The 27,450-nt window shown below is 35.1% G+C and overlaps 1 protein-coding gene across 1 annotated transcript; it reads right to left on the bottom strand.

Moving 5' to 3' along the window:
- Positions 1-909: 909 nt before the first annotated feature.
- Positions 910-25,543, bottom strand: LOC111890337 (probable glutathione S-transferase). Its single transcript, XM_023886467.3, has 2 exons — positions 25,081-25,543; positions 910-1,506 (listed from the first exon to the last, which is right to left on the bottom strand). Exons 1-2 carry the CDS (start codon positions 25,405-25,407, stop codon positions 1,153-1,155), a joined length of 681 nt encoding a protein of 226 aa, XP_023742235.1. The 5' UTR covers positions 25,408-25,543; the 3' UTR covers positions 910-1,152.
- Positions 25,544-27,450: the final 1,907 nt, after the last annotated feature.

Genomic DNA, 27,450 nt, shown 5'->3' with positions numbered 1-27,450 from the left:
TAATTACTTGTCAAGTTGTCATTAAGAAACAATCCACAAGATATGGATTGAATTCTTCAACATAATTAGACCATCCGTTATACCCACCACATACCACATATGTGGTGGGTGCCACATCAGCACCACATTCCCCTACCACTGACATGGGATACTTACCACTAACACACCACTCCACCTCATTTTTTTAATTAAATTTAATTCAAAAATTCATATAATTGTTTTTTTAAATACTAATTTTCATTAATTTAAAATACTAAATTACATTAATTAAAAACTACATTAATTAAAACGAAAAGAAAACACAACGTTAAAACTAAAAATTACATTAAGTAAAATAAAAAAAACAATAAAAATAACATTAATAATTAAAAAGCTAAAAATACCAAACTTCTAATTTGTGTTTTTTTAAGAAAGGTTATTCCATTTTTGGGGAATTCTTCAATTTTTGTCAAGCTTTAACATGTCTAAAACGTTGATGATTTGTGTTTTCATATTGTTCCATGGCCACATTAACCGGATCGATATCGGCTTCATGAACGTTGTTTATAACAAAGTTGTAAATTCCATTGAACTCAGAACATTTGACCTTCATATCGTGCCACTTCAAGCATATTTCATCAACATTTCGAATTGCACAACCCATTAAACCATGGAAAACACTTTCAACATTTCTCCAAAAAGAACCGGAAGTTTGACCAATGTCTTCTTCCGAAACTGTCACCTATGCTTGTGCTAGTTTCTCTTCTTCCTCTTCTGACCATTTCTTATTTTTAGGAGGCATGGTTTTTAAAGGATCAAATAACAAAAATATATCTAAAGGGAGAAGAATTGGATGAAAAATAAGAAGATGAGTGGTAATATTTATAGGTAAATATTGAAGAATTGCAAAATAGCCGTTAGAAGGGGAAGAAAGGTAAAAGGATATTTAATGCAAGAAATGAAGGCTATTGGGCATTTAGGATCGTTGTCCAGAGCACGGAAGGCCACGACCACGAGCCACCACGAACCACCAGGGTGGTGTGCACGGTCGTGGTTCGTGGCCACCTAGACCATCTCGTGCAATGTATACCATTCGGTCTTAATGATAAGCAACCCACAAGATACGGATTGATTTCCTAATAACATAAAACAAACAACCTAATTTAATCCGAACTAGTCTTCTACGCCAATGTTCTTTCGGTATACAATTGTATAATCATAAATCTTCTGTGGATCCGGAAGACTCTTGGAAACACTCTCCCTTTTCATGCATCTTGTAGCCCAAGCAAACAACTTTGGACTGTTGATCTTAAGACTGAAGCCCCCAAGAGTCTCATATGTAAAGAAATGGTTGTAGTAAGACATCAGTGCAATATCAACATAACCAAAGGCATCACCCATAAAATATGGTTTCTCCCCAAGCTCCCCTTCTAACACATTGAGGTACCCCAAGCATTCATGCCTTGCTTTTTGCATCTCTTCGCCTTTTGGGCCCGAATTGAATTTCATCGCAACGGTATATATAACCTATCAAATATTAATGTTCACAAAGTATGTATAAGCTTTATGCTTTAGAAAATCTCAACCTATAACATATTTTTCACATCAAAAACAATAAAATAGATAATGCAAAGAAATGATTAATTCATCTATGATCTGTTACATCGTTTGTACACCAAAAATATATTTCAACTATATTCTCTTTTCTTAACTTATATAGTTCTTTCAAAACGATCCTTCTATTACCTTTTTAGAAATGTGTTATATTTATTTTTTAGTTACTATAAGTCTATGACTTTATAAATTAATATTGCATCATTATAACAAAACAAATTATTTGTGTATAATTAATTTGGGGAATGTATATACTTTTTGCTGTAAAAAAATAATAATCATTAAAAAAAAAACTGTCTAATGGTCGGAGATAACATGCTCATGGAATATATGTACTTTTTAGAGTAAAAATGATCTTGACAAATAGTCGGTTAGTGTAAAAATGGTGTAAGGTATACTGAATATAGTGCACAAACATAGCCATATATCCATAATGAGTTGGACATACCATGTTCACTCAGAAAATGGTTTTATGGTCGGAGATTATCTTAGTAAGATTTTCTATACAATCACATATAATGATAATGGTGTGGAATACCAATTTACTAATGTTTTACAAGAGTTAACGAGCATATATATGTTTTTTCTTTCTTTGTTTGTGGCAACTGGCAAGATATTGAAGAAGGCAAATATACATACATACCTTATCAATATAATCAGCCCAAAACTTGGCTTGAGATCTTAGATAAGGATCTGAAGGCAACAATGGTGATTTACCCTTTCACGACTCATCAATGTACTCGACAATGATTTTTGATTCGCATACAGGTCTTCCCTTGTGAATCAAAACTGGAACTTTTTTATGAATCGGGTTGAACTTGAGAAGAAGAGGGCTTTTCTGGTGTAGGAAGACTTCTTCTTTGTACTCGTACTTGACACCCTTTTCACACTACAAGAATAAGCATCTATAGGGACGATAGCTGTAGGGACGACAGAAGGCGTTTCTATACATCATCTATAGAGACGACACGTCGTCTCTATAGAGTTGACCAACATTTTTTGACTCGCTAATTTGTAGAGACGACCTGTTGTTGCAATAGGTTATAGATAGTTGGCGGGTCTACAAGTTAGGTGGGATTTTTCGCGGGACGTCGTTTTATCTAAGGGTTTGGAGACGATAGGTCGTCCCATAGGATTCTACTCCCTAAATCGAGAATACATCATCCCCCTCTCTCATTCAATCGCAACTGTTTTCACATTTTCTTCTCTCTCGATCGGCGATTGGTATATGTCAAACACCACATGGCACATGGGACGATCACCTTCACTTCCGGCCTCCTTAGCAGCACCAACTGTCATTGCCAGCATTGGTACCAGCGATCTCCTTCAGTAATTCGTGATCGCAGTCCCCTCTTCAATCTTCTCTCTTCTTTGATCGAAGATGTGTTGCTTTCCGGATACGAAATCGACGTCCATTTTACCAGCCCGACTCCTCAGCACAACCACCTTCACTATCAGTGATGCTTTAATTCCCCTGTGACAACAACTGCTTCTCCACTCTCCAACAACATCCAATTTCGAAAATCATAAAGGTATGTCACTGATCTGTTTATTTTACTGATCGATGTTTGGGAATCTTCCTCAAATTTGTACCGTTTTAAAGCATGTAATAAAATCATTTAGCACATAATCCACTCAATTTTGTAAATACATTGTATAGATTATGGTATCAGGTACAGATGAAGCTCTCGGGCATGCTGGTTCAGTTCTTTCAGGTAATGTAATCATATAAGTTATGTTGAATCTTTATTTATCAATCTTATTACAACTATTATGACTAATCAGAGTAACTTATTTCCTTTTTTTATTTCAATAGCATTGAGTGAGAATTAGTAACATCAATTGATCAAAATGGATTTCCAATTTGTGACATTTTAAAGCCAAATAAACTAAAAACATTAATTTATGTAACTTGTTTAATCTAAAAACTTCACTTAGCCAACAAGAACGTTCTACATTATATTAATGAAGGGATAAATGCACAGAGCTATTTTGTTGTGCTAGATAACATCCCACTTTAATTTCTTTGTATTACAACTTTACAACATTGTACTTCCATTTTTTTGAACTTTGAAATCTATACTCAGTTACAGCAATGTGCTTTCAACTTCTTACTGAGATATTATACTCTCTACTAATCATAGAGTGAATATTGATATGTATTTGAATGGCTTTGCTATAATTTGGTATCGAATGTGATGTTTTTGCTTCATAAAAAGGGCTCCACGTGTATAGTTAATTCAGCTGGTGACAGAGACATGGCTGTATTTGCAGCTGGTAAGGGTCAGGTACATAAAAACTCATTATGTTTCTTTTTTTGTTGGAAAAAATATGTATTTTAGTTGATTTGTGCTTTCACTATCAGGCAGAATTGAAGGGAAAATGATCTTGGAATCAGTGAAGGAAAAAGTGGTGGACTCATTGTTGTGGGCTCATATGTCCCAAAGACCACAAAACAGGTCCAGTAGTTTTTACACGAATTAATGTTCATTCTCCATGTAAAGTTTTAGTTTTCTTTTTTCACATTAAATAAATTATCAGTACTGATTTTCCTAAAATAAAAGGTTAAAGAACTCAAGTTGCAATGTGATCATAATATGAGAAGCATTGAGGTGATTGAGAGGATACATACACGAATACACACGCACACACAATGGTTTCTGTTGATAAACTTGCAATGAAGTCAGCAGAAGAGAGAGTACCTTAAGAATTTTTAGTAGGGCTAAATGCAAGAAAGCATTTGTTAAACAATCTAATACATGTAATGGAATTATGGAAGGAGTGATTGAGGATGAAAAGGATAATAAGTAATATTAACAAAGTTCTTTTTTTTTGTAGGGTGGAATAGTTGGGCCCTGAAAGCAGGCATCCAGGTGTTCCCTACATTGTTTTTCCAGGTATGTTTGGTTTATGGAATTGGAATTGGTGATTCCATTCCACTCTGTGTTTTGTTTACAAATGGACACAATTCAATTCCTTCGAATTTCCTATTTGATTGATTTCACCATTCCCAGGGGAGCGTCGAAGGAATTTAATTTTGCTCGTCCTTTTTTTTATTAAAATACCAAAGCACCCTCATTACATATATCATGAAACAAAAACACTAAAAAACATATATATTTACGATAAACAAATTTGGAATATTTTCTTGGTTTTAGGAAATGTGGGTGACACTAAGGCTTTGGCTGAAGTAGTCAAATCTTGGCTTGACCAGTCAGAATTTCATCAACCAAAGATCTGCTTGCTGTAAAACCAAGGTTCTGTTCTTTTTTTTTTTTTTTTCATGTTATATCCCTCATTTTGGTTTGTGTTTTTTTATATTATTATGTGTAGGATGCAGAAAAAAGGTATAATATTGAAATTTGTATTGATCTTTAGGTGCTTATCACCATTCATTTTGATCATGGTAATTCCAAACAAGAAATTATGTAATTGTTGCAATATTTTCCAAATGTTCACTTGCAGGAAGCTGATCAGAAATTAGGAGTGCTGATAAGTGAAGAATTTGATACAAAGTTTGGTAGATCTAAATTAGTACAGTTATAAAACATGTAATGTTTGGGAATCTTCCTTTAATTTGTATTGCTTTAAAACATGTAATAAAATCATTTAGCATTATTTGTTGCAATTGAATTTATTGATTTAGCTGTTTTGTAAATACACTGCTTTAGCTATTTTTGAGATTGTTAAAACTGATAAAATACACAGAAAAAAGAGCAGGGTGTAGCTGAAAACATGTGGGCATACCTTTAGAGACGACATGTCGTCTCTACAGGTGAATGTATAGGGACGACAAATCGTCTCTATAGGAGATATATGTCATGTGTATAGTTTTATCTATAGAGAAGACATGTCGTCTCTATAGGTTTATCTATGGTGATGGGGAAAAGTATAGCGACGAACCCTTTAGAGACGATATGTCGTCTCTATAGGTGTGCTATTGCGACGAGTTTTTTAGTGACGACATTAAAGATCTATTGCGATGGGGCTATGGAGACGAGAGCTATAGGGACGACATATCGCCCCAGACACCTATAGGGACGACTTTTTGAACCTGTAAGGCGACAATTGTCGTCCCTATAGGTCCGGTTTGTTGTAGTGTCAGCCAAAGCAACTTTAACCCTTGCACTAAACATGCTTAGTGGCCACCCCAACAACACTACCTCAGATTCTCCCATAGATCTCATTGATTTCTTCACATTCAAATTAGAAAAGAGACCTGTATAACCAAAATCAAGATATGGAAAAAGGATATATAGGCATTAGTTAAGTGTCATTGCTGCACAAATGCCAAAAGCCCCCTCTAATTAAAAACAACCTGATTTTGTCCACTTTATAAAGTTTTATATTTATTAAAAAAGCTATAGATTTTGGAAGGACTTGGGTATGATGCAAGTTCACCTTAAACTAAATTTTAGGATGACCTGGACATGATAAGTTCACAATTTAATAAATTATTTGATAAAAACGATTATATCTATATCTCTATTATAAAATAAGAAAGTTAAACAAACCCACGTGAATCTCGTTGTTGGGGAGTTATTTAATTCTACAAGAGCCATCAAAGTGAATTCATCAAACATCTAGAGAGAGAATTGATCTTTGGGAAGAAGAAGATATGGGCTATTCACTACTATAAAACCGTGATTTAACGACAGAAGAACCCATGCCTTTCCCGACAGATTTCCGACAGAATTCAAGCCGTACCTTTTTTTACTCGTGGGTAATTTTCACCGACTGATTTCTAACGACACTTTTAGTGACGACATACCAACATAATTGCTACAGATTAACGATGGAAGTATGTTTGACTTTTTTTGTCCAAAATATTGAAAAAACACATTACATTAAACTAGACCTGACAATTTCAGACACGAATCTGTGAGAGACACGACACGACACGAATACATCTTAAAAATTGAGATAAAACTTATTTCTCATCGAGTAATCGTATTGTGTCAAATTCGTGGCTGACACGTTTTCATGACACGAATACACGAATTGGCAGGTCTACATTAAACCTATAATAATATTGAATTCAACCACAAAACTAATAGCATTACAATAAAACTGTCTCTCATACGATTAAAAAAGTATCATATACAGTACTAATGAACATTGTCTAATAATACATTAAAAGAGTCTAATAATATACATTAAAAATGTCAACTACAAATGTTTAATCAAGTGCTTAAAAACATAAAACAAAAAATTATTTGGTGGATTACTCGGCAATAGGGATGTCCACGGGGGCAAATGGGACAGAGAGTGCATTCCCCGCCCCCGCCTCCGAAATTTCCCCGTTCCCCCGTTCACGCCTCCGCCTCTAAAATGTTCAGTCTTCCTACCCGTGCTTCCGCCCCCGAATCCCCTTTATTACCCCGCCCCTGCCCCCGTTCCCCGCCCCCGATTGATTTTGGGTTGTCTTTTTTGGACTAAAATAAGTTATTATTTAGGCTAAAAGAAACTATTTTTTAGATAACAAATAATTATTTATAGTAGATTTTTACATTTTAAAAATAAAAAAATTATGACATCTTAAAAACATTATACTAACAACTTAAAAACATGTTTTTTGATGAATTTTGGAAGCTCAAAATCATGTAATTGTTTATTATATTTATGTAATTAATATATGTAAATATATGTGTAATTTTTAACGAGGTCCCCATGGGGGTTTCAAGACGGGATTGCCTACCCCCGCCCCTGAAATTAAAACAGGGGTTAACCTTGCCTCTACACCCGTCTCCGCCCCTCGATTTTTTCAAAAAAATTCCCCCAAACATGAAGGGGCCCCTACGGGAATGGGGTCCCACGAGACTTTTTGACATCCCTACTTGGGAAATTACTAGGTAAGTTGAATCAATAAATGCCAACAAATGTTCTTCAATTTGAGTTCTGACTTAAAGGCCACCAATTGTTCTTGTCAAGACACCACAATATCACAAAAAAAAAAATACAAATATAACAATGTACTTTCATTTATTTGTTTATTATAGCCTGAGAACATTTTTTAAAGAACAACACTATAAGTAAAGATGAAATGAATATAGGATGTTATGATATACATGTATATGAAAAACTTATTGTATATTGCATTTAACCCAAAAAAGTATGTAGCGAAATAACAAATGAGAATCCAAGTTGAACTATATACTTTCCCATTATCGGTTAACATGGTGTTTGATGTGTGTTTTCAAAATGATTATAGAAGCACAATTAATCACAACCAAATAAGTGAATAACAAATGAGAATCCAAAGTATTTATGATCAAGAAGTTAAACCCATGATTCTAAACATCGGGTCTACACTTAGGTGTCGTTTGTTTTTTTGAAGCGAAAATGCTTGAAGTATGTGGACCACCTCTATGACCCTCTGTAACAGAAGAGATAGACTAAACAGCTGCAGCATATATATATATATATATATATATATATATATATATATATATATATATATATATATATATATATATATATATATATATATATATATATATATATAATTATGATGTACATAATTTTTAAGACCAAAGTCTTAAAAACAAGAAGAACTTAACCATTTAATTATGTTTGGATGGTATAAATTAAAAACTTGATGATCCATGTGAATAGGTATTCACCAATCAAATATTATGGTTGAAGAAACCCTAAAATATTACATACACATACACGAGTATAAAATATCGTTCTCATGTTTTTGCCGCATTTAAAATATCTTTCTCAGCCTCTTTTCTCCGTTCTCTCTAAACAATGAAAACCCTATATTTACTACTATATGTTATTACCGTTGTCACCTCCCTGCACTGCCACATCTCCGACGACAAACTCCACAAACATCATCTTCCTTCTCCCCCATCCTATTTCCACCACCAATGCACCACCATTTAGTAGTTACAACTTACCTCCAAATTCCTGACCAAGCGTCAACATATTTCATCACTAATCATCGTTTCCACCACAATGAACTTCCTAAGATAAACAAACGCACCCACAAAAATGTCTTTGGTAATATTATTTATCCTCATCCCACTCACTCTGGTTTTAGATGACAGATCTGTATCTACCATCATCTCTTTGGTAATATCAGTCTGCCACAAATGTCTTTGCAGCTTCATCTTCACCGTCACATATCAGATTTGACACCATATATTTCTTATAATTTTCTAGGAAACTACCCACTCCCCACTAAAGCACTAATCTCTTAGTAAGTACGAAAGTTAATGACATCTTTCAGTTTTTTTCTATAGATATATCAGCTAGATAAGAGATTGTATTTTTTGTTTGGTAGAAAAAATAAGGACCAAGAATCATATTATTTGTTTTGGGTTGAATTGTTCATACATGAGATCTTATAGTTTTAGATTTTTTTCTAGATCTTGAAATGGAAAGATGGAGACAGATTTTATATTGTTACTATACGTTTGCTATAAAATTCAAAGCTTATTACTTTAATGTTTTTGTTAGTGTTTAGATATTGAAATGCACATTGTGACTTCTAAAAGTTTATTTACTCTATTTTTATGTATGAGTTATCAGATCTAGAAATGTTATTTGGGAGTTAATATTATTGCACGCTTTTTTTTGAAGATAATAGTGTCGTGATGAATAATGTATCATTTTGTGTGTGATATGTACAGATGTTTGTCATTGTTGTTGTTTTGGCTTATAAATGGTTGAATGGTGTTGTTATGAAAATATGGGACTGAATATCCATCTATTTACACCATTGAATAAATGTGGTTGGCTGTTAACTAAAAGATAGTGAAAAAATATGGTTCATATATATTTAAAAAATGATAGAAAGAAAGAATGAACATGAGTTGATTATATTTTATTAACTTAAACAACAACAATAACAACAACAATAATAATAATAATAATAATAATAATAATAATAATAATAATAATAATAATAATATAAGGCTTGAATATGTAGATAGATGAAAAGAAAATGACTTATATGGGTAACTATGTTTCAAAATCATTCAAAAAATATCATTCAAGTTTGGTGTGTCCAAGAAACACCATCCAAGTAAAGCATTTGTATAAAAAACACCAACAAAGTATATTCTTTGTTCAAATTTGACATTGTGATAACCGACAATTACCAGTAAAAAATAAGTAAAAGAAAAAAACAAGAGGAAATAACTCAATGTGGTAACTATGTTTCAAACTCATTCAAAAAACACCATCCAAGTTTGGTGTGTTCAAAAAATACCATCTATGTTTGGTATGTTCAAAAAACACCAACAAACTATATGTTTTGTTCAAATATTACCCACCGACTACTAGAAAAACAGCCTTTTACGACGCTTATTGCGCGTCGTAAAAGGCTCAGACGACACGCAAATGCGCGTCAAAGAAGGCCCTGTTATAAAGAGAGACGACGCGCATTTACGACGCTCATTTACGACACGCAATTACGATACGCGTTTACGACACGCAATGCGTATCAAGGAAGGCCCTGTCATAAAGGAAGACGACACGCATTCGTGTGTCGTAACCTTACGACACGCGTGTTAATGACACGCAATGCGTTTCATGAAAGCCCCTGTCAAGAAAGGCCATGTCATAAATGAAGACGACACACATTTTTACGTATCATAATTTAAAATGTTTAAAAAAAATATTATTTATAGATTTACTAATTTTCAAATTAAATAGTACATTACAAATCTCATAATACAAAATAAAATACCATAAATAACAAAGATAATTAATTTCACTAATATGTCAAATACAAATAATTATTCCAAAAGTGAGTAAATGTTATAAAAAAATGAACTCATTTATATACAATTGCATCATCTAGCTTACTATGTGCCAACAACTCTCTATACTTTTGCTTGAGTCTCGTTTCCTCCAAAGTTTATATCCATGCCAAAATATGATATCTTGAGTCTCGTTTCAAGAACCAAAATCACCTTTAATCACCCAATTAAACTCTAATGTTGGTAGACTGAGAGTTCTAGAATCAAGTTTACACCCATCACCTTCAATCACCCAATTAAACTCTAGATGTTCTATTGTTTGAAAGAAATTGGTGTTTGTAATCTATGAACAAAAAACGCAAAGACCAAGGTTAACATTTGGTATATAGAAAGCACAACTGGAAACATTTTTGTTGGAAATAACTAAACAAAAACCTAAATACTAAGCAAAAAAATTATAGTAATCACCATTTAGAGCAGGATGAGGAATCCGATCAGGCCATATAAGACCATTTAAGCAGAAATTTAAGTCATTTGGTGTAACTCCAAAGTCACCTCCATATGCCCAGTATTTGCTACCATTTGCATTTTCCTTGAGTACGTAACCCCTGAAACCAGATGCAAATATTTAGAACTACCCTTGCACCACATTTACAATTTTATAAAACTTAAGAGATGAGTTTCAACCTGGTCAACCCAATCCCAAATAAACCCTCCTTGCAGACCAAATGTGCTATCGATTGCTTCCCAATATTCATAGTGTACAACTCTTGATGGATCCTTTCCACGAATCCACCCTGCATTCAGATTTTAAAAATATAAGCGAAATTTTAAATACCTTTACTTGAAAATAATACAAACCTAAACTTAATCATGTCTTATCCCCCTTATCGCCACTCTGCTACCCCTTATGGTCAACAACTTGTCGATTGACGGCACTGGAATGGGTGATTGCCAATGAAAAATCATGTCTTCTTTATTGCTTATTCATCCAACATAAAATGAAGATTCTTAAACCTAGTAAAGAAAGGAGATGAAATCAATTTTTAGGTTTCAAGCCCGAAACGGAAGTCTGAAGATGAAGCCAAAAAATGAGGTTTTAACCTGGAAAAAGGCGATGAAATCAATTTTCTTATCATCCAAACCAATTGTTAAAGTTTTGAAGATGGATTGAGGCTTCAACCAAGAACTCAAAAAAGGAAGATCAAATCGAATGGCAAATCAAATAACAAAATCCATCTTATCCTTTTCTCCGTTAACATATGACCTGCATCCACTCTAGAACGACTCTGTGCACGCTAAAAACTAATGAGAAACCAGCATATAAACCCAATGCAAAATTTAAAAATAATTTTAGACTTCAATGTAAACCTAAAAATAAAACACAAACTATTCATTTCCTTAACATAAACAAAATAATTCCCCAGCTTCCAAAACCATCCTGTTTATGCACCCTTCAAAAAACCTGCATCTTATTTATTTTTTTCCATATTTTGGCAGAAACCAAAACCCGTTGTGTGGTTTCATCATCAAAAACATAGAATTATATAAAATAATATGCTCTACAACAATATACTTCCCTCTGTTAACCAGGAAAAAGAATGATCTATTGGCCCACTCAACAAGAAAACCCAGTGGTTGCTGCTCGAGCTTCTGCAGTCTCCATAAGAGCTTGAGCTTCTTGTCGTTTAATAATGGCTGCCATTTCTGAGCTCCTTACATCTTCTTGCGTTTCATGCACTTTCATATACGCCTTTGCAGCCTCTTCCATTGTTTTTTGTTCATTCATCATCAACATCGCTGTTCAGATATCAAAATCAAGCATCTAACAATTTGTACAAAGGCATCTATTGGATTATAAATGAATGCTTCTTTTTTACTTAAAGGATGTCTGAAGAAGATACTCACCTTTCAAGAAACCAACATGTTTTCCTGCATGAAGTTTGCTCTTCCGTCTTCTAAGTGACCGTTTTTTGCGAAGAACAATATTTGTAGCATGTTTTCTAACTCTTTTACACGGGTAACACTGCCATCAAAGTCCTCATGTTAAAAAAAATCCTAAAATTTATATTTTATACATACACATGTTTTTTCAAAATGGTTAATTGCATAAAAGACACATTTTTTTACCATTTTTCGGATAAGTCCTAAGAGAAGTTTTACAATCTATAAACCAAAAGACTAACCTAACTTTTCGTTTTTGCCTTTTTACCCAATTTACAAGTTTACATCCAGTAAAAAGAAAGATATTAGGTTTTTCTTCCGAAAAAAATGGTCAAATATTGTCTTTTATGCAAACAACCATAAAAACACAACATTTTGATCACTTTTTAGGGGATGGAAATTAGTAAACCAGGTAAAAAGGCAAAACCAAAGAGTTACGGACACTTTGATTCATCCAAACATAACAATAGAAACACAAAAAACAGAATTACAGATAAATTTACTAAAATAAATGAGTGTATAGAGAATTATTACATCAAGAAAGCATAGCAAGGAGCCAGCTAATGAGCCTACAACAGCCAAAAGTGCACAAAACCGGAAGTCAAATATCACCTGTTTAGTAGCAGACATGGAAACAAATGGATGTATTACAAGACTGCAAGAGAATCCATGGTCATTCATGTTCGAAATCTTGTTACATTTAATATCAATAATCATAAATCTTCTAATCATAAAAACAATCAAAACAAATACTATCAAGAATATTAAATAAACATGTATCTCTCTCACCATTGGATCATTCCCACAAACATCGCTAGTGAAAACTCCTCCTGTGTACTGATGAAACCCATTAATCACCTGAAACGCCACACTCACTGAACGAACAACACCCACTGCATGCTTTAATTCATCCTCAGCTCCTTATATACAAACAATCATTTAGTAATCTACACATTCATAAATTCATAACTAATTGTTGTTATCATTATTGGTATTAATATTACCATGGTGATGTTGACTGAATCAAGAGCTCCAGTAGTACTGCATACATCATCAAATCATGAACCAAGAACCCATTTCTGTTTTTTTTTTATCTTATGGAGATTTTTTGATGATGATGATGATAATTACCTGAATGTCCAACAAGATCCACAGGATCCTTGGTTCTTGACTGGGCTTACAATTCCTGTTTTCCTCCAATCTTGCTGCAATATATATATATATATATATATATATATATATATATATATATATATATATATATATATATATATATATATATATGATAATGAAAATGAATCTTGTTTGTGAAATGAAACATGAAAGATTAGGTAAGATCATACTATGAGAGGAAGGACAACATCAGTGAGTTTGTGGTTGCCCTTTTGGGTAGCAGAACTGTTTTGTGTAGCTCCGGGTTTCTGTTTGCTGAATTCTTCAAATGTTATATCAGAAAACTCTGTTTCAAACAACACAAAGTATCAGCTGATATGATCACCATTGACACTGGGGCTTTTATAAATTACCTGGAGAGGAAGTGCAGGCCGGGTCAACCCAAGTTTTAGAAAATTGACAAAAGGCACTTAAAGTTAACAAATCAAAGTATATAAATTACCTAGAGAGGAAGTGCAGGCATACGAGTAAGGAGTAGCAGGAGATGCACATTCTGAATAACCATTGACACTGGGGCTTTTATCAGTCAAACTAGAAGGACTAGTAAGCAAAGGTTCAGAGCCAGTAACACCATCAACCATACCATTTCTAGCTGCAGCCTCTTTATCAAGAATATCTTCAGGGTCAACCTTCTTTTTCTCATACTTGGCAAGGCCTTCCCCCCATCCAAGGCGCTGCTTCTTGGGTGGAAGAAATAAGCTGTAATGGATAAAAGAAACAAAAAAAAATGAACTGCTAACAGCTTACAAAATCTCATGATAAAATTTCAACGTTGGAGCACATACAGAATAGAAACGGACACACATAGCAACATCAACGAGATATACCTAGTTCTGGATTCCTCTTCATTTACAATTGCTAAAAGAACATACAGCCCCTCTAAATTTACAACATTTAACAGAATCCATAGTTTGTAAAACTTGACTGTTGCTCCTAATATCACCACCACTCTATAAATCTCTCCAATGGCATTCACAAACTGTTTACCTGAAACAAAAAGATTAAATTTGAGATTGTGTTATAACTTATAACTTACAACAATTAACACAATCATAAATTTCATCATAACAAAAAGCAAAAAGCAAAAAGTACCTTGTTATTGAGTGAGTACTTGATGATTGATGTTCTTTTGTAATGATTGATTCCAAATCCATGTGGCATGTTTGAGTTCTTGAGAGCATACTTGAATCACCTTAAACCACTGAGTGACATAATTACATGGATTGACCTTTGGAGCTAGTTTTATAATTTTTAGCACTGTTTTAATGTGGTTGATGAGGTTAATGGCTGTTTGCAAATCTGATTCTGCCTAATCACAAGATAGAAGTTAGACGTTATGCTAATAATCCCTCAATCACAAATAATAATAATAATAACAACAACAACAACAACAACAACAACAACAACAACAACAATAATAATAATAATAATAATAATAATAATAATAATAATAATAAGTTTGTTTCAAAAGATAGTTATAAATAAGTTCCAGTAGCACTAAGCCACTAACATATTCCAATTAGCAAAACCATCAAAATAAAGAGGATTGCAATTACAGAAATATAAACATGGAATAAAATATACTTGATTAGAATCACCACCTCGACGAAAAGCAAAAAAAGCCTGTAGACGAGTCCAAATATATTTCCCACCAAATGTAGAGAGTCCATGTCCCTCCAAATGAGAAACTCAAGGAAAGCATCAAGCTTAGCTCCGTATTGAAATAGCAATCCTGGCTAATCCCAAAATGATAAGTTTTGATAAGAAATTAAAGATGGAAACAAAAAGAAACAACTAGATTATTTCATAATATACCTTCGTTACAGAAAAATCTTCAGTTTGTGGAAGAAGGCAAATGGGTTAAAGAGACAGAAATCATCAAGTTGAAGGTATCTAACTTCTATAATTTCATTAATTCATTCTTTCCTGATTCCAATTTTGTTTTGGAAATTTTAACTGTTGGAATTTGTGATTGCAGAGTCAATTTGGTGAAGCACAAGCCAGAGAGTTCATTTTCCTTTCTAAGTTGTTCTTTAAACTTTTCATTATATTATACAAAGCTTCCAACCAGTTGAAGATCCAAGGTACTCAGTAAGCCTCTCAACCCACCTAAACCCAACACATCTGCTTCTGGTTTAGAATTCATCTGTACAGGTCCCCCATCCCCTTCATAATGCACCACATGCTGACTGTAATCAAAATTATAAAAAAATAAATAAAATCAGAGTTTTATAAATTTGTTACACAGATAAGATAGTATATAAAGTTACTCATTTGACTATCTGATTAAATAAGTGTATTCTTACAGGAAGTCTATAAGATCAGTTATATATGATGGTTCAACAGGAATTAATGGTTGCTGACTATTCTTCCCAAACACATCCACCATCATTAGCAAAAGCAGTTCCAAAATCTGGAAATTTAATTAAAAAACAAGGATATGTGTTTTCTCCAGCCATTCGTGTGGAAGAAGACTGAAGAATGCATGAAGCAATGCCACGATACTTCCTATCATTTTTACACAGAAAAAAGACTAAATCACCCCATGAAGGATTCAAAAGAAACCAAAATTTTGTAAAACCTACCAAGGGCAATTGAGGTATTTTCTTGACCGACCATAGTTCACTTTCTACTAGCACGAGTGCTTATGGCTTCCAATATTCAAGAAAATCATTCACAGCAGCAGGTGTGTCATCTGGAGCAAACTGAATTAGGGTTTAATAATCATGAATGGAACTGAATTCATCCAGAAAGTTAGCAAATGTAACCTGTATCATGAGATATAAACATATATATATATATATATATATATATATATATATATATATATATACATGATTTATGACATCACAAGGAAGCAAAGTCTTTAGTACTTCACTGTAACAACGATAGAAAGGAATCAAAAGATTTTTATATAAAACAAGTATTAGGATGTTGCTTGAGGGATATGAAAAGGAGATAGAATACGAATGATACTTACAATGCAAATGATTTCTAGAGAGATATGTAAAACTTAGGGAAACGGAGTGGAACCAAATAAGGGAGCCAGAGGTGAAGGGAGAGACTGTCGACTGAGGCGTTCCGGCCACCGGAGAGGATGCTTGAGGCCTCGGAACTTGCGCCACCGGAGATGAAGATTTATGGAAAAAGTTTTTATTTACCAGTCATCAGGTTGGAGGTTGATAACCAACTTATTTGTCACTTATATTCATGGTGGAAATTCATCGATTAGGCAATAAGGAATGAGAACGAAGTCGCAAGAATAAAAAGAGACGCTAGTGTTTGAAATTAGGGTTCAATCGTAATAGAGATATGTATAGGATAAAACAAACCCTAAATCACTTTGCAGTCTTTTAGGAGACTTCAAGAGCTTTCATGAACCCTAAGTTGAGAGAAATTGAAGAAGGGGATGGTGGAGTTTGCTTTGGAGCCATTTATGGATGACCTTGCGTCACTTGTTCCAGTGGTGTGGCACTAAGGCGAAGAAGAAGAAGGGGTTGCAGAAAATTGGTGATTCTAATACTTTTAAAGAAATTTGAGAGAATTGGAGGGTGGAAGTTGCTATAATATTTCTCTATTTTTCCGATTAGACAAATCGTAGTTGGGAGATGAAGAGTGGAGACAGAAGCAGCCGTAACATAGAGAAGGATGGAATGAACCCTAAATCGCCGGGGCAAGGTTTTCTAATTTTTTTGCGTTTGATTTCCCCCTTAGCTATTAAAAATGGAGAATGCGCGCCTTTGATGAAAATTTTATAAAACGACATGTTTAGACGACACGCCTTTTATGCTGAGTGCCCTCCGTGTTTTTTTTTTTTTTGACACTAATTTTAGGGGCACCCAAAAAAGCGTATCCTAAATCCTTTAAATTTTAGAAGAGATGACGTTATTTTAAGGATACACGCTTTTGCGTATCGTAAATCACTGCGTGTCATGGTTCGCGCGTCATTAAAGGCCTATATTGATCATGGAGTTTGTCTTAATCAAAGCAAATATTGTCTTGAATTGTTACATGAGTTTGGAATGCTTGGGTGTAAACCAACTAAAACTCCACTTGAAGTTAATTTTGTTCCTTTTCGTATCTTTGATAATCATAAAGATGATTTGTTAGAATTACAAAATTTCAAAAGTTAATAGGTAAGTTGATTTGTCTTACTGTTACTCGTCATGTCTTACTCTGTTCAGATCCTTAGTCAGTTTATGCACAAACCTCGTAAGTCACATTTAGACATTGCTTTCAGAGTTATATGGTATCTGAAAAGTAATCCTGGTAAAGGAATTTCAATAACAAAGTCGTCTAATTTTAGTCTTGTTGGGTATGTGGATGCTAACCGGGCTAAATGCCTAGTCTCTAGAAGGTCTGTTATTGGATATTTTGTGAGTCTGGCTATTTGTTTAGTTTCTTGGAAGAGCAAAAAGCAATCCACTATGTCTCAGTCCTCGATCGAGTCTGAATATTGTGCTCTTGTGTCAATAACATGTGAGATTATGTCGATTTTAAAAATTTTGTTTGATTGAAAGTTAAAAAAATTTCTTCTAGTTAATGTTTTTTGTATTAATGATTATGCAATCAAATTAGCCTAAAATCCTATATTTCATGAAAAAAACAAAACATTTTGAGGTTGTTTTACATTTTGTTAAAGAAAATGATTGGAGTGGTATATTAAGAATTGTGAAAATTGACTCTTCAAACCAAAATGCATATATTTTGACTAAATCCTTGGTTAGTTCACCACATGATTTTTTTGGTTAATAAAATTGGCTTAATTGATCCTTTCTCAACTTAATTTTTTAAGTGTTAACTTTGTTGGGGGGGGGGGGGGGGGGGGGGGGGGGAGGTTGAAATATTCACTTGTCGTCTTCAAACTTAACACTTTTTGGATCTTGTGAGGGTTGTGTAGATATATTTGGAGTTGTTTTGATGTTTTTTTTATCTTTGCAGGGTATTTTCTGTAACAATGTTGGTTCTTGTGGACTGCGGATTAAATTGGTGTGCTATAGTCGGGTCAACGCGCAGATCTTGCTAGTCGGGTGTACCTGATGTATATATTCCTTACATCTGGTTTGTGGAGCATGGAAGATAGCTCATTTTTCACACACATTAGTTTTGAGAGTTGTTTTCTCTCTCGAGGAATAAGGGTTTTCTCCATTTTTCAGGGTTTCAGATAGATTGTTATGTTTAGAACTTTTCTTTCTAATTTTCTGTACTGTTCATCCTTCTTGAGTATAGTTTAGGTTGATAGTAGTATAGGAATTATGTAGTTAGGTTTTTTTGTAAGTTCATGAAAACAATCTGGTTCTTATCATTCAGATTATGTTGGGACGTTTTTGTATACTTTCTAAGAGTAAGATTTACACCTCGTTTTTTCATTGGTTTTTCGACAAAACAATTTTTTAATGCTAAAAAGGAGACAAATTCTACTAGTGTCTTTAAAATAAACCAATATATGACTCTAAAACTATATCCATTGGATGATTAGTTCTAGTATATATCACAACAAAATTCTAATCTCAAAATTTGTAGTTGTATCCGCCCCTGCCATTCTTCCAATATGCATGTATTTTCCAATGAGAAAGATGTCATCATACTTAATTTCACAAGCAAGTATAAACTATTAAGTAAGATAAATCACATTACAAACAAAAATCATTCAAGTAAACCACCACAATACTGATGCAGATCAAATAGCCTTAAATTACATGAAGAAAGTTGAACATCCAAAGAATTTTCACATCTTTTAAGTTTTTGTGTTGCTGCCTATGTTGAGATAAAGTCTCAATTTATTGTTTTGGTATTTTTTTAGTAGTTGTCTCAAACTTGAGGGACCTTGGTTGTTATTTCTTTAATTTGGTGTTTGAGTTTTGCTTTTAAAACTCTCATTGACGTCTTTTGTACACAGATACTTGATTTTCTTTTGGTGAATAAAATTAGGGGTTGGTTTTTTCCCTAATATTTGTGAGTTATCGGCATTCAATTGAATCAACGATAGTTTGTTCTTACTTATTCTTTCAATTAGTCACGTACGCTGCATCAGAGTGGTATCAGTTTCCAGACCGATCTTGTGTTATGCCGCCTCGCAGACCAAGGAACGGTAACGCTGCGACAACCATGGATGATGCTGATTTACGTAGGGTTAATGCAGATCTCCGACGACAGGTCGAACTTCTGACTCAACGACTTGATGCACTAAACCAGGAGCAAGATGACGACACTGTTATAGCAAAAAATCCTTGGTTTCATCGAAACCCTTCCCCTGAACGACGTGATCGTCACTGGGAACGTGGCTTCCGGGTGGATATTCCTGATTTCGATGGTGGTCTCAAAGGTGATGAGTTCGTTGACTGGTTATCGTAGGTTGAAGAAATTATGGACTTTAAAGAAGTCCCGGATGACCGTCGTGTCCCGTTAGTCACGACCCGTCTACGTGGCCATGCGCAAGCTTGGTGGCAACAATTGAAACAAACTCGCATGCGTTCTGGTAAGGACAAGATTTCAAGTTGGGAGAAATTCAAGAAACATATCCGTGCTGCGTTTTTACCTTATAATTTTGAGCGAGAATTGTATCAACGATTTCAAAACCTCCGTCAGGGCCCTCGCTCAGTTGATGATTACACCACCGACTTTTACCAATTGCTCGCTCGTACTGACCTTAACGAATCACCAGTTCAATTGGTTTCTCGTTATATTGGCGGCTTACGTCTACAATTACAAGATACTTTGAACATGTTTGACCCATTAACCGTTGCAGAAGCACATCAACGTGCTTCACAAGCAGAAAAACAGTTAGCAAGACGTGCAAATGTGAACTTTCGTCAACCCTCTAGTTCAACAGGTGCTACTACTGGTTCTTCCACTCCTGGTCGAAAATATATTGAACAAGCCCCACCCCCACCAGTTCAACGTCCTTCACAAGGACATCCAGGAAGTGGTATGCGTTGCTTTAGTTGTGGTGAGTCTGGTCACCGACAAGCCGACTACCGCAAAGCACCCGTTGCTACACATGGACTCTTTACCAATGACACTGTTGCGGTTGATCCGGATCATCTTGATGATAAACCCATATATGATGATTACCCAGGTGATGAGGATGTCCATGAGGAATATGTTGCAGGCGATATCGGTCCGCTCTTGATGTTACGACGTATTTTCCTCACCCCACGTACACCCGATCAAACAGAGTGGTTACGCTACAATTTATTCCAGTCAACTTGTACTATTGGTGGGAAAGTCTGCACCTTTATAATTGATGCAGGTAGTTGTGAGAATGTGATTTCGGAGCTTGCGGTTTCAAAATTGGGGCTTACTTTGGAAACTCACCCCAAGCCGTATAAGCTTGCTTGTCTCAGTAAAGGTATTGATGTTACCGTTTCCAAACATGTCATGGTGAGTTTTTCTATTGGTTCGACTTATAGTGATAATATCTATTGTGATGTCGTTTCGATGGATGCTTGTCATCTCCTACTGGGGCGCCCTTGGCAATATGACCAGTCTGTTATACATGACGGTCGTTCCAATACTTACTCATTCATGTGTCGTGGCAAGAAAATTGTGTTAGTTCCGACTAAACCTCGTGTGGGTTCTTCGGTAAGTGTTGCTCCACCAACTACTCTGTTGTCTAGAGTTCCTTTTCAAGCAGCCATGGAAGCATCTGGTATAGTCTTTGTTTTATTTTGTGCCCCAGTGACTACGGCTAGTTCTGTTGTCCCAGCTCCAGAGATTCAGTCATTACTACATGAATTTTCTGATGTATTTCCTAAATTATTACCCTCGGTTTTACCACCATTGCGTGATATTCAACATCAAATTGATTTGGTGACGGGTGCTCCACTACCAAACCGTCCCCATTATCGTATGAGCCCAATAGAACATGAAGAATTGCGTAGACAGGTAGAGGACTTGCTTGCTAAGGGTCATATTTGTGAAAGTCTTAGTCCTTGCGTTGTACCAACCCTACTTACTCCAAAGAAAGATGGCACTTGGCGTATGTGTGTGGATAGTCGTGCTATTAACAAGATCACAATTCGTTATCGGTTTCCTATTCCTCGACTGGATGACTTGTTAGATCAATTAAGTGGTGCTTGTGTGTTTAGTAAACTGGATTTGAAGAGCGGATACCATCAGATTCGTATCCGCATGGGAGATGAATGGAAAACTGAATTTAAAACTGGTGAAGGCTTATACGAGTGGATGGTAATGCCATTTGGTCTCTCTAATGCTCCTAGCACATTTATGCGCATCATGAATCAGGCGTTACGCCCTTTCATTGGAAAATTTGTTGTAGTTTATTTCGATGATATTTTGATTTATAGTATCAATCCTACTATACACCTTGAACACTTGAGAGATGTTTTGTTGGTCCTTCGTAAGGACAAATTCTATGCTGCTGCTGCAAAATGTGTTTTTCTAACTGATTCGATTCAATTTTTAGGCTACGTGGTCTCCAGAGATGGACTTCGAGTTGACCCTAGTAAAGTTGTTGCCGTCAAAAACTGGCCACGCCCTAATTCTATCACGGAAGTGCACAGTTTCCATGGTTTAGCATCTTTTTATCGACGTTTTATTCCACACTTTAGTGGCATTATGGCCCCAATTACTGATTGCATGAAGGGAACTTTATTTCGCTGGTCTGATGAAGCTGAAGACGCTTTTAATGAAATTAAACATCGTTTGACCTCCGCCCCTATTCTCGTGCTTCCGGATTTTTCGCAACCATTTGAGCTTCATTGTGATGCCTCAAAAACTGGTATTGGTGCAGTTCTTAGCCAGTCGGGACGACCTGTTGCTTTTTTTTAGTGAGAAGCTTTCGGGTGCTAAGCTTCATTTTAGCACATATGATATGGAATTTTACGCGGTTGTTCAAGCCGTGAAACATTGGCGTCATTACCTTTTTCAACGCAAGTTTGTTCTTTATACTGATCATGACTCACTCAAACACCTTGGAAGCCAAGATAAATTCTCTCATCGACATGCTTCCTGGCTTTCTTATTTGCAACAATTCACTTTTGTTATCAAGCATAAGGCGGTCGTTTCTAATCGTATCGCCGATGCTCTGAGTCGTCGTCACAGTTTACTCATAGAGATGTGTGTTCATGTGCCTGGATTTGATTCATTTGTGGACCTGTATGCGGATGATCCCTTTTTCTCTCATGTTATTATCAAACTTCAGCAAGGTAATACTACCGACTTCTTACTGGAGAATGGTTTTCTTTTTCGCGGGGTTCAACTATGCATTCCAGATTGTAGTCTACGTGCGAAAATTATACAGGAGCTACATAATGAAGGTCATGTTGGGCAGGATCGTACGTTTCAGTTGATTGCACGATCATATTATTGGCCTTCCATGCGTAACGAAATTGGCAAAATTGTTGCCCGATGTCGTACTTGCCAGCTAGCAAAGGGTGTCGCGAGTAATGTTGGGATGTATATGCCTCTTCCTATTCCTACACAACCCTGGTCTGATGTTAGTATGGATTTTGTTCTTGGTCTTCCTCGAACCCAGCGTGGGAACGACTCTATTTATGTGGTGGTGGATCGTTTTTCCAAGATTGCTCACTTCATTCCATGTAAGCGTACGACTGATGTTGTTCTTGTCGCCCAACTTTATTTTCGTGATGTATATCGTCTTCATGGTCTTCCTGCCTCTATAGTTTCCGACCGTGATACTCACTTTGTGAGTCACTTTTGGAGGAGTTTATGGCGCATGGTCAACACCCAATTAAAATATTAGTAGTGCTTATCACCCCCAAACGGACGGCCAAACTAAAGTTGTGAATCGCTCTCTAGGCAATCTGTTACGTAGTCTAGTGGGGGATCAACCTAAATCATGGGATTTGAAGTTGCCACAGGCTGAGTTTGCCCATAATCATGCTGTTAATCACAGCACAGGTTTTAGCCCTTTTCATGTGGTGTACGGCTTAACACCACGGGGTCCTCTCGACTTGCTCGCTTTTCCAAGTAAAGTGCGACCACATACTACTGTCGTGGATTTTGTCGATCAACTGAACCAAATTCACCAACAAACGCACGCTAACCTTACTGCTAGCACTGTGAAATATAAGGCGCATGCTGACCAGAAACGTCGCGCTGTCGAATTCGAGGTTGGTGATTTTGTTTGGGCGATTCTAACTAAGGATTGTTTTCCTGCTCATGAGTATAGTAAGCTTGCTGCTAAGAAGATCGGCCTTGTCGAAATTGTGGAAAAGATCAATCCTAATGCATATCGCCTTCAACTGCTGAGCCATGTTCATACTTCTGATGTGTTTAATGTGAAGCACCTCGTTCCTTTTGTCGGTAATTCCTCATCTGAAGATGATGTGGCTTCAGATTCGGGGTCGAATCTTCCCTACCCTGGCGAGAATGATGCAGATCAAATAGCCTTAAATTACATGAAGAAAGTTGAACATTCAAAGAATTTTCACATCTTTTAAGTTGTTGCGTTGCTGCCTTTGTTGAGATAAAGTCTCAATTTATTGTTTTGGTATTTTTTTAGTAGTTGTCTCAAACTTGAGGGACCTTGGTTGTTATTTCTTTAATTTGGTGTTTGAGTTTTGTTTTTAAAACTCTAGTTGACGTCTTTTGTACACAGATACTTGATTTTCTTTTTGTGAATAAAATTAGGGGTTGGTTTTTTCCCTGCTATTTGTGAGTTATCGGCATTCAATTGAATCAACGATAGTTTGTTCTTACTTATTCTTTCAATTAGTCACGTACGCTGCATCAAATACTTTGGTAAAAAAAAAATAACACATCGTTCATGAAAATAGTTCTTGGAAAAATAACACACAAATATTAAAAAATTACACTTTCCAGATCACAAAATAAATCATTAATTACTTATCAAGTTGTCATTAAGAAACATTCCACGAGAAATGGATTGAATTCTTCAACGTAATTAATGAGAAGCATCCCACAAGATACGGATTGATTTCCTAATAACATAAAACAAACAACCTAATTTAATCCAAACTAGTCTTCTACGCCAATGTTCTTTCGGTATACAATTGTATAATCATAAATCTTCTGTGGATCTGGAAGACTCTTGGAAACACTCTCCCTTTTCATGCATCTTGTAGCCCAAGCTAACAACTTTGGATTGTCGATCTTAAGACTGAAGCCCCCAAGAGTCTCATATGTAAAGAAATGGTTGTAGTAAGACATCAGTGCAATATCAACATAACCAAAGGCATTACCCAAAAAATAAGGCTTATCCCCAAGCTCCCCTTCTAACACATTGAGGTACCCCAAGCATTCATGCCTTGCTTTTTGCATCTCTTCGCCTTTTGGGCCCAATCGCAACGGTATATATAACCTATCAAATATCAATGTTCACAAAGTATGTATAAGCGTTATGCTTTAGATAATCTCAACTTATGACGCATTTTTTACATTAAAAACAATAAAATAGATAATGCAAAGAAATGATTATTTCATCTATGATGTGTTGAATCGTTTTTACATCAAAAATATATTTCAACTATATTCTCTTTTCGTAACTTATATAGTTTTTTCAAAACGATCCTTCTATTACCTTTTTAGATTAGAAATGTGTTATTTTTCTTTTTTAATTACTATACCTTTATAAATTAATATTACATCATTATAACAAAACAAATTATTTGTGGCAAGATATTAAAGAAGACAAATATACATATCATACCTTATCAATATAGTCAGCCCAAAACCTGGCTTGAGATCTGAGATAAGGATCTGAAGGCAACAATGGTGATTCACCCTTCCACAACTCATCAATGTACTCGACTATGATTTTGGATTCACATACAGATCTTCCCTTGTGAATCAAAACTGGGATTTTTTTATGAATCGGGTTGCACTTGAGAAGAAGAGGGCTTTTGTTGTGTAGGAAGACTTCTTCTTTGTACTCGTACTTGACACCCTTTTCAGCCAAAGCAATTTTAACCCTTGCACCAAACATGCTTAGTGGCCACCCCAACAACACTACCTCAGATTCTCCCATCGATCTCATTGATTTCTTCACATTCAAATTAGAAAAGAGAACCACTGTATAACAAAAATAAAGAATTGGAAAAAGGATATATAGGAAATTATTGAATTGTAATTGCACAAAGGCCAAAGCACAGTTTGTAGCCCCCTCTAAATAAAAACAACCTGATTTTGTCCCCTTTATAAAGTTTTATATCTATTAAAAAAACGAGATTTTGGAGGGACTTGGGTATGATGCAAGTTCACCTTAAACTAAATTTTAGGATGACCTGGATATGATAAGTTCACAATTTAATAAATTACTTAATAAATAAAATTATACCTATATCTCTATATTATATATAAGAAAGTTCAACAAACCCACATGAATCTCGCTGTTGGGAGTTATTTGATTCTTTAAGAGCCATCGAAGTGAATTCATGAAACATCTAGAGAGAGAATTAAGTGATCTTTGGGAAGAAGAAGATATGGGCCATTAGGTACTCAAAAATCTTGATTTACCGACAGAAGAATCCGTAGGTAATGGCCTTTCCCGACGGAATTCAGGCCGTACCTTTTTTTACTCGTGGGAAATTTGTACCGATGTATTTCTAACGACACTTTTAGTGACTGCATACAGACAGAATTGCTACATATTAACAATGGAAGTATGTTTGACTTTTTTTGTCCAAAATATTGAAAAAACCCATTACATTAAACATATAATAATATTGAAATTCAACCACAAAACTAATAACATTACAATAAAATTGTCTCGTAAAAAAACAAGGTCTGATACGTTAAAAAGGTATCATATACATTACTAATGAACAATGTCTAATAATACATTAAAAGAGTCTATTAATACACATTAAAAATGTCAACTACAAATGTTTAACTAAATGCTTAAAAATATAAAACTAAGAATTATTTAGTGGATAACTTGGCAAATTACGAGGTAAGAAGAATCAATAAAAGCCAACAACTGTTCTTTAATTTGAGTTTTTGATTCAAAGGCCGTCAATTGTTCTTATCAAGACACCATAATCAGTGATCACAAAAAATGCAAATATAGCAATGTACTTTCATTTATTTGTTTATTATAGCCATAATTGGGAACATTTTTAGATTGCTCGGAGTGGGCAATGACACAACGTGTTATTCCAACGTGACATACCAAAAACGACATTATAACGCCTGAAACACCCCCCCCCCCCCTGCGTTTTTACGTGTTATGTTACAACGCGTTACTGTGGTAACGCTTGACAACGGCCATTTTTCGACTCAAATCCACTTCCAACGTATACATTTTGATTTTTGAACCATTGTAAAACGGTCAAAAATGTATATTATATATATATATATATATATATATATATATATATATATATATATATATATATATATATTCAATCTTTTTACCTCTTACACCTATCTATATACATATATATCAACCTTTATTTTTTATCTACAATCCTATATCAAACCTTTTTAATTTCAAATCTTCAAAAAGGAATTCTCTTTTCCTTACTATATCAAAACCCCAACACTCATCCTCCAAACAAATATACACATCCGCCTCTTGGTTTTGCACAATACGAAATGTAGGCGAACATTCTCAACACTCAAGACAACTTTTTCAATCCGGCCTCACCCCCACCAGAATTCACTACAACCCTTCCACAAAACCTTTTCAGCGCATTTGCTACAATGCAACAAAATATCACACAACCACAACCCACCCAACAAACTATACCCGAGAAGCAAGCGGGGGTAGTGGAAAAAACGGCCCAAAAAAGGAAAGCACGAAGGAAAAGGGAAAGTGGTTGCGGTGGAGCAATCGGAATAAGAATATCCAACATGGTGGACCACGGAGGAGGAATACGCGTTGGCGGTGGCTTGGTGCGAGACATCAAAAAATCCAACTCAAGGAAACGATATGTGAAGAGTTGCTTTTTGGGAAGCCGTGCTCGGGAAATTTCGTACCATTTTGAATAAAGATGAAAAGTACTGCAATCACGACATGTTGAGTAGCAAATGGAATCAAATAAGCAAGAAAGGAACCAAGTTCAATTCCGTATACAAC

Source organism: Lactuca sativa, chromosome 1 (assembly GCF_002870075.4).
Source record: "Lactuca sativa cultivar Salinas chromosome 1, Lsat_Salinas_v11, whole genome shotgun sequence".
NCBI lineage: Eukaryota > Viridiplantae > Streptophyta > Magnoliopsida > Asterales > Asteraceae > Lactuca > Lactuca sativa.
This window is presented reverse-complemented; position numbering and strand designations above follow the sequence as displayed.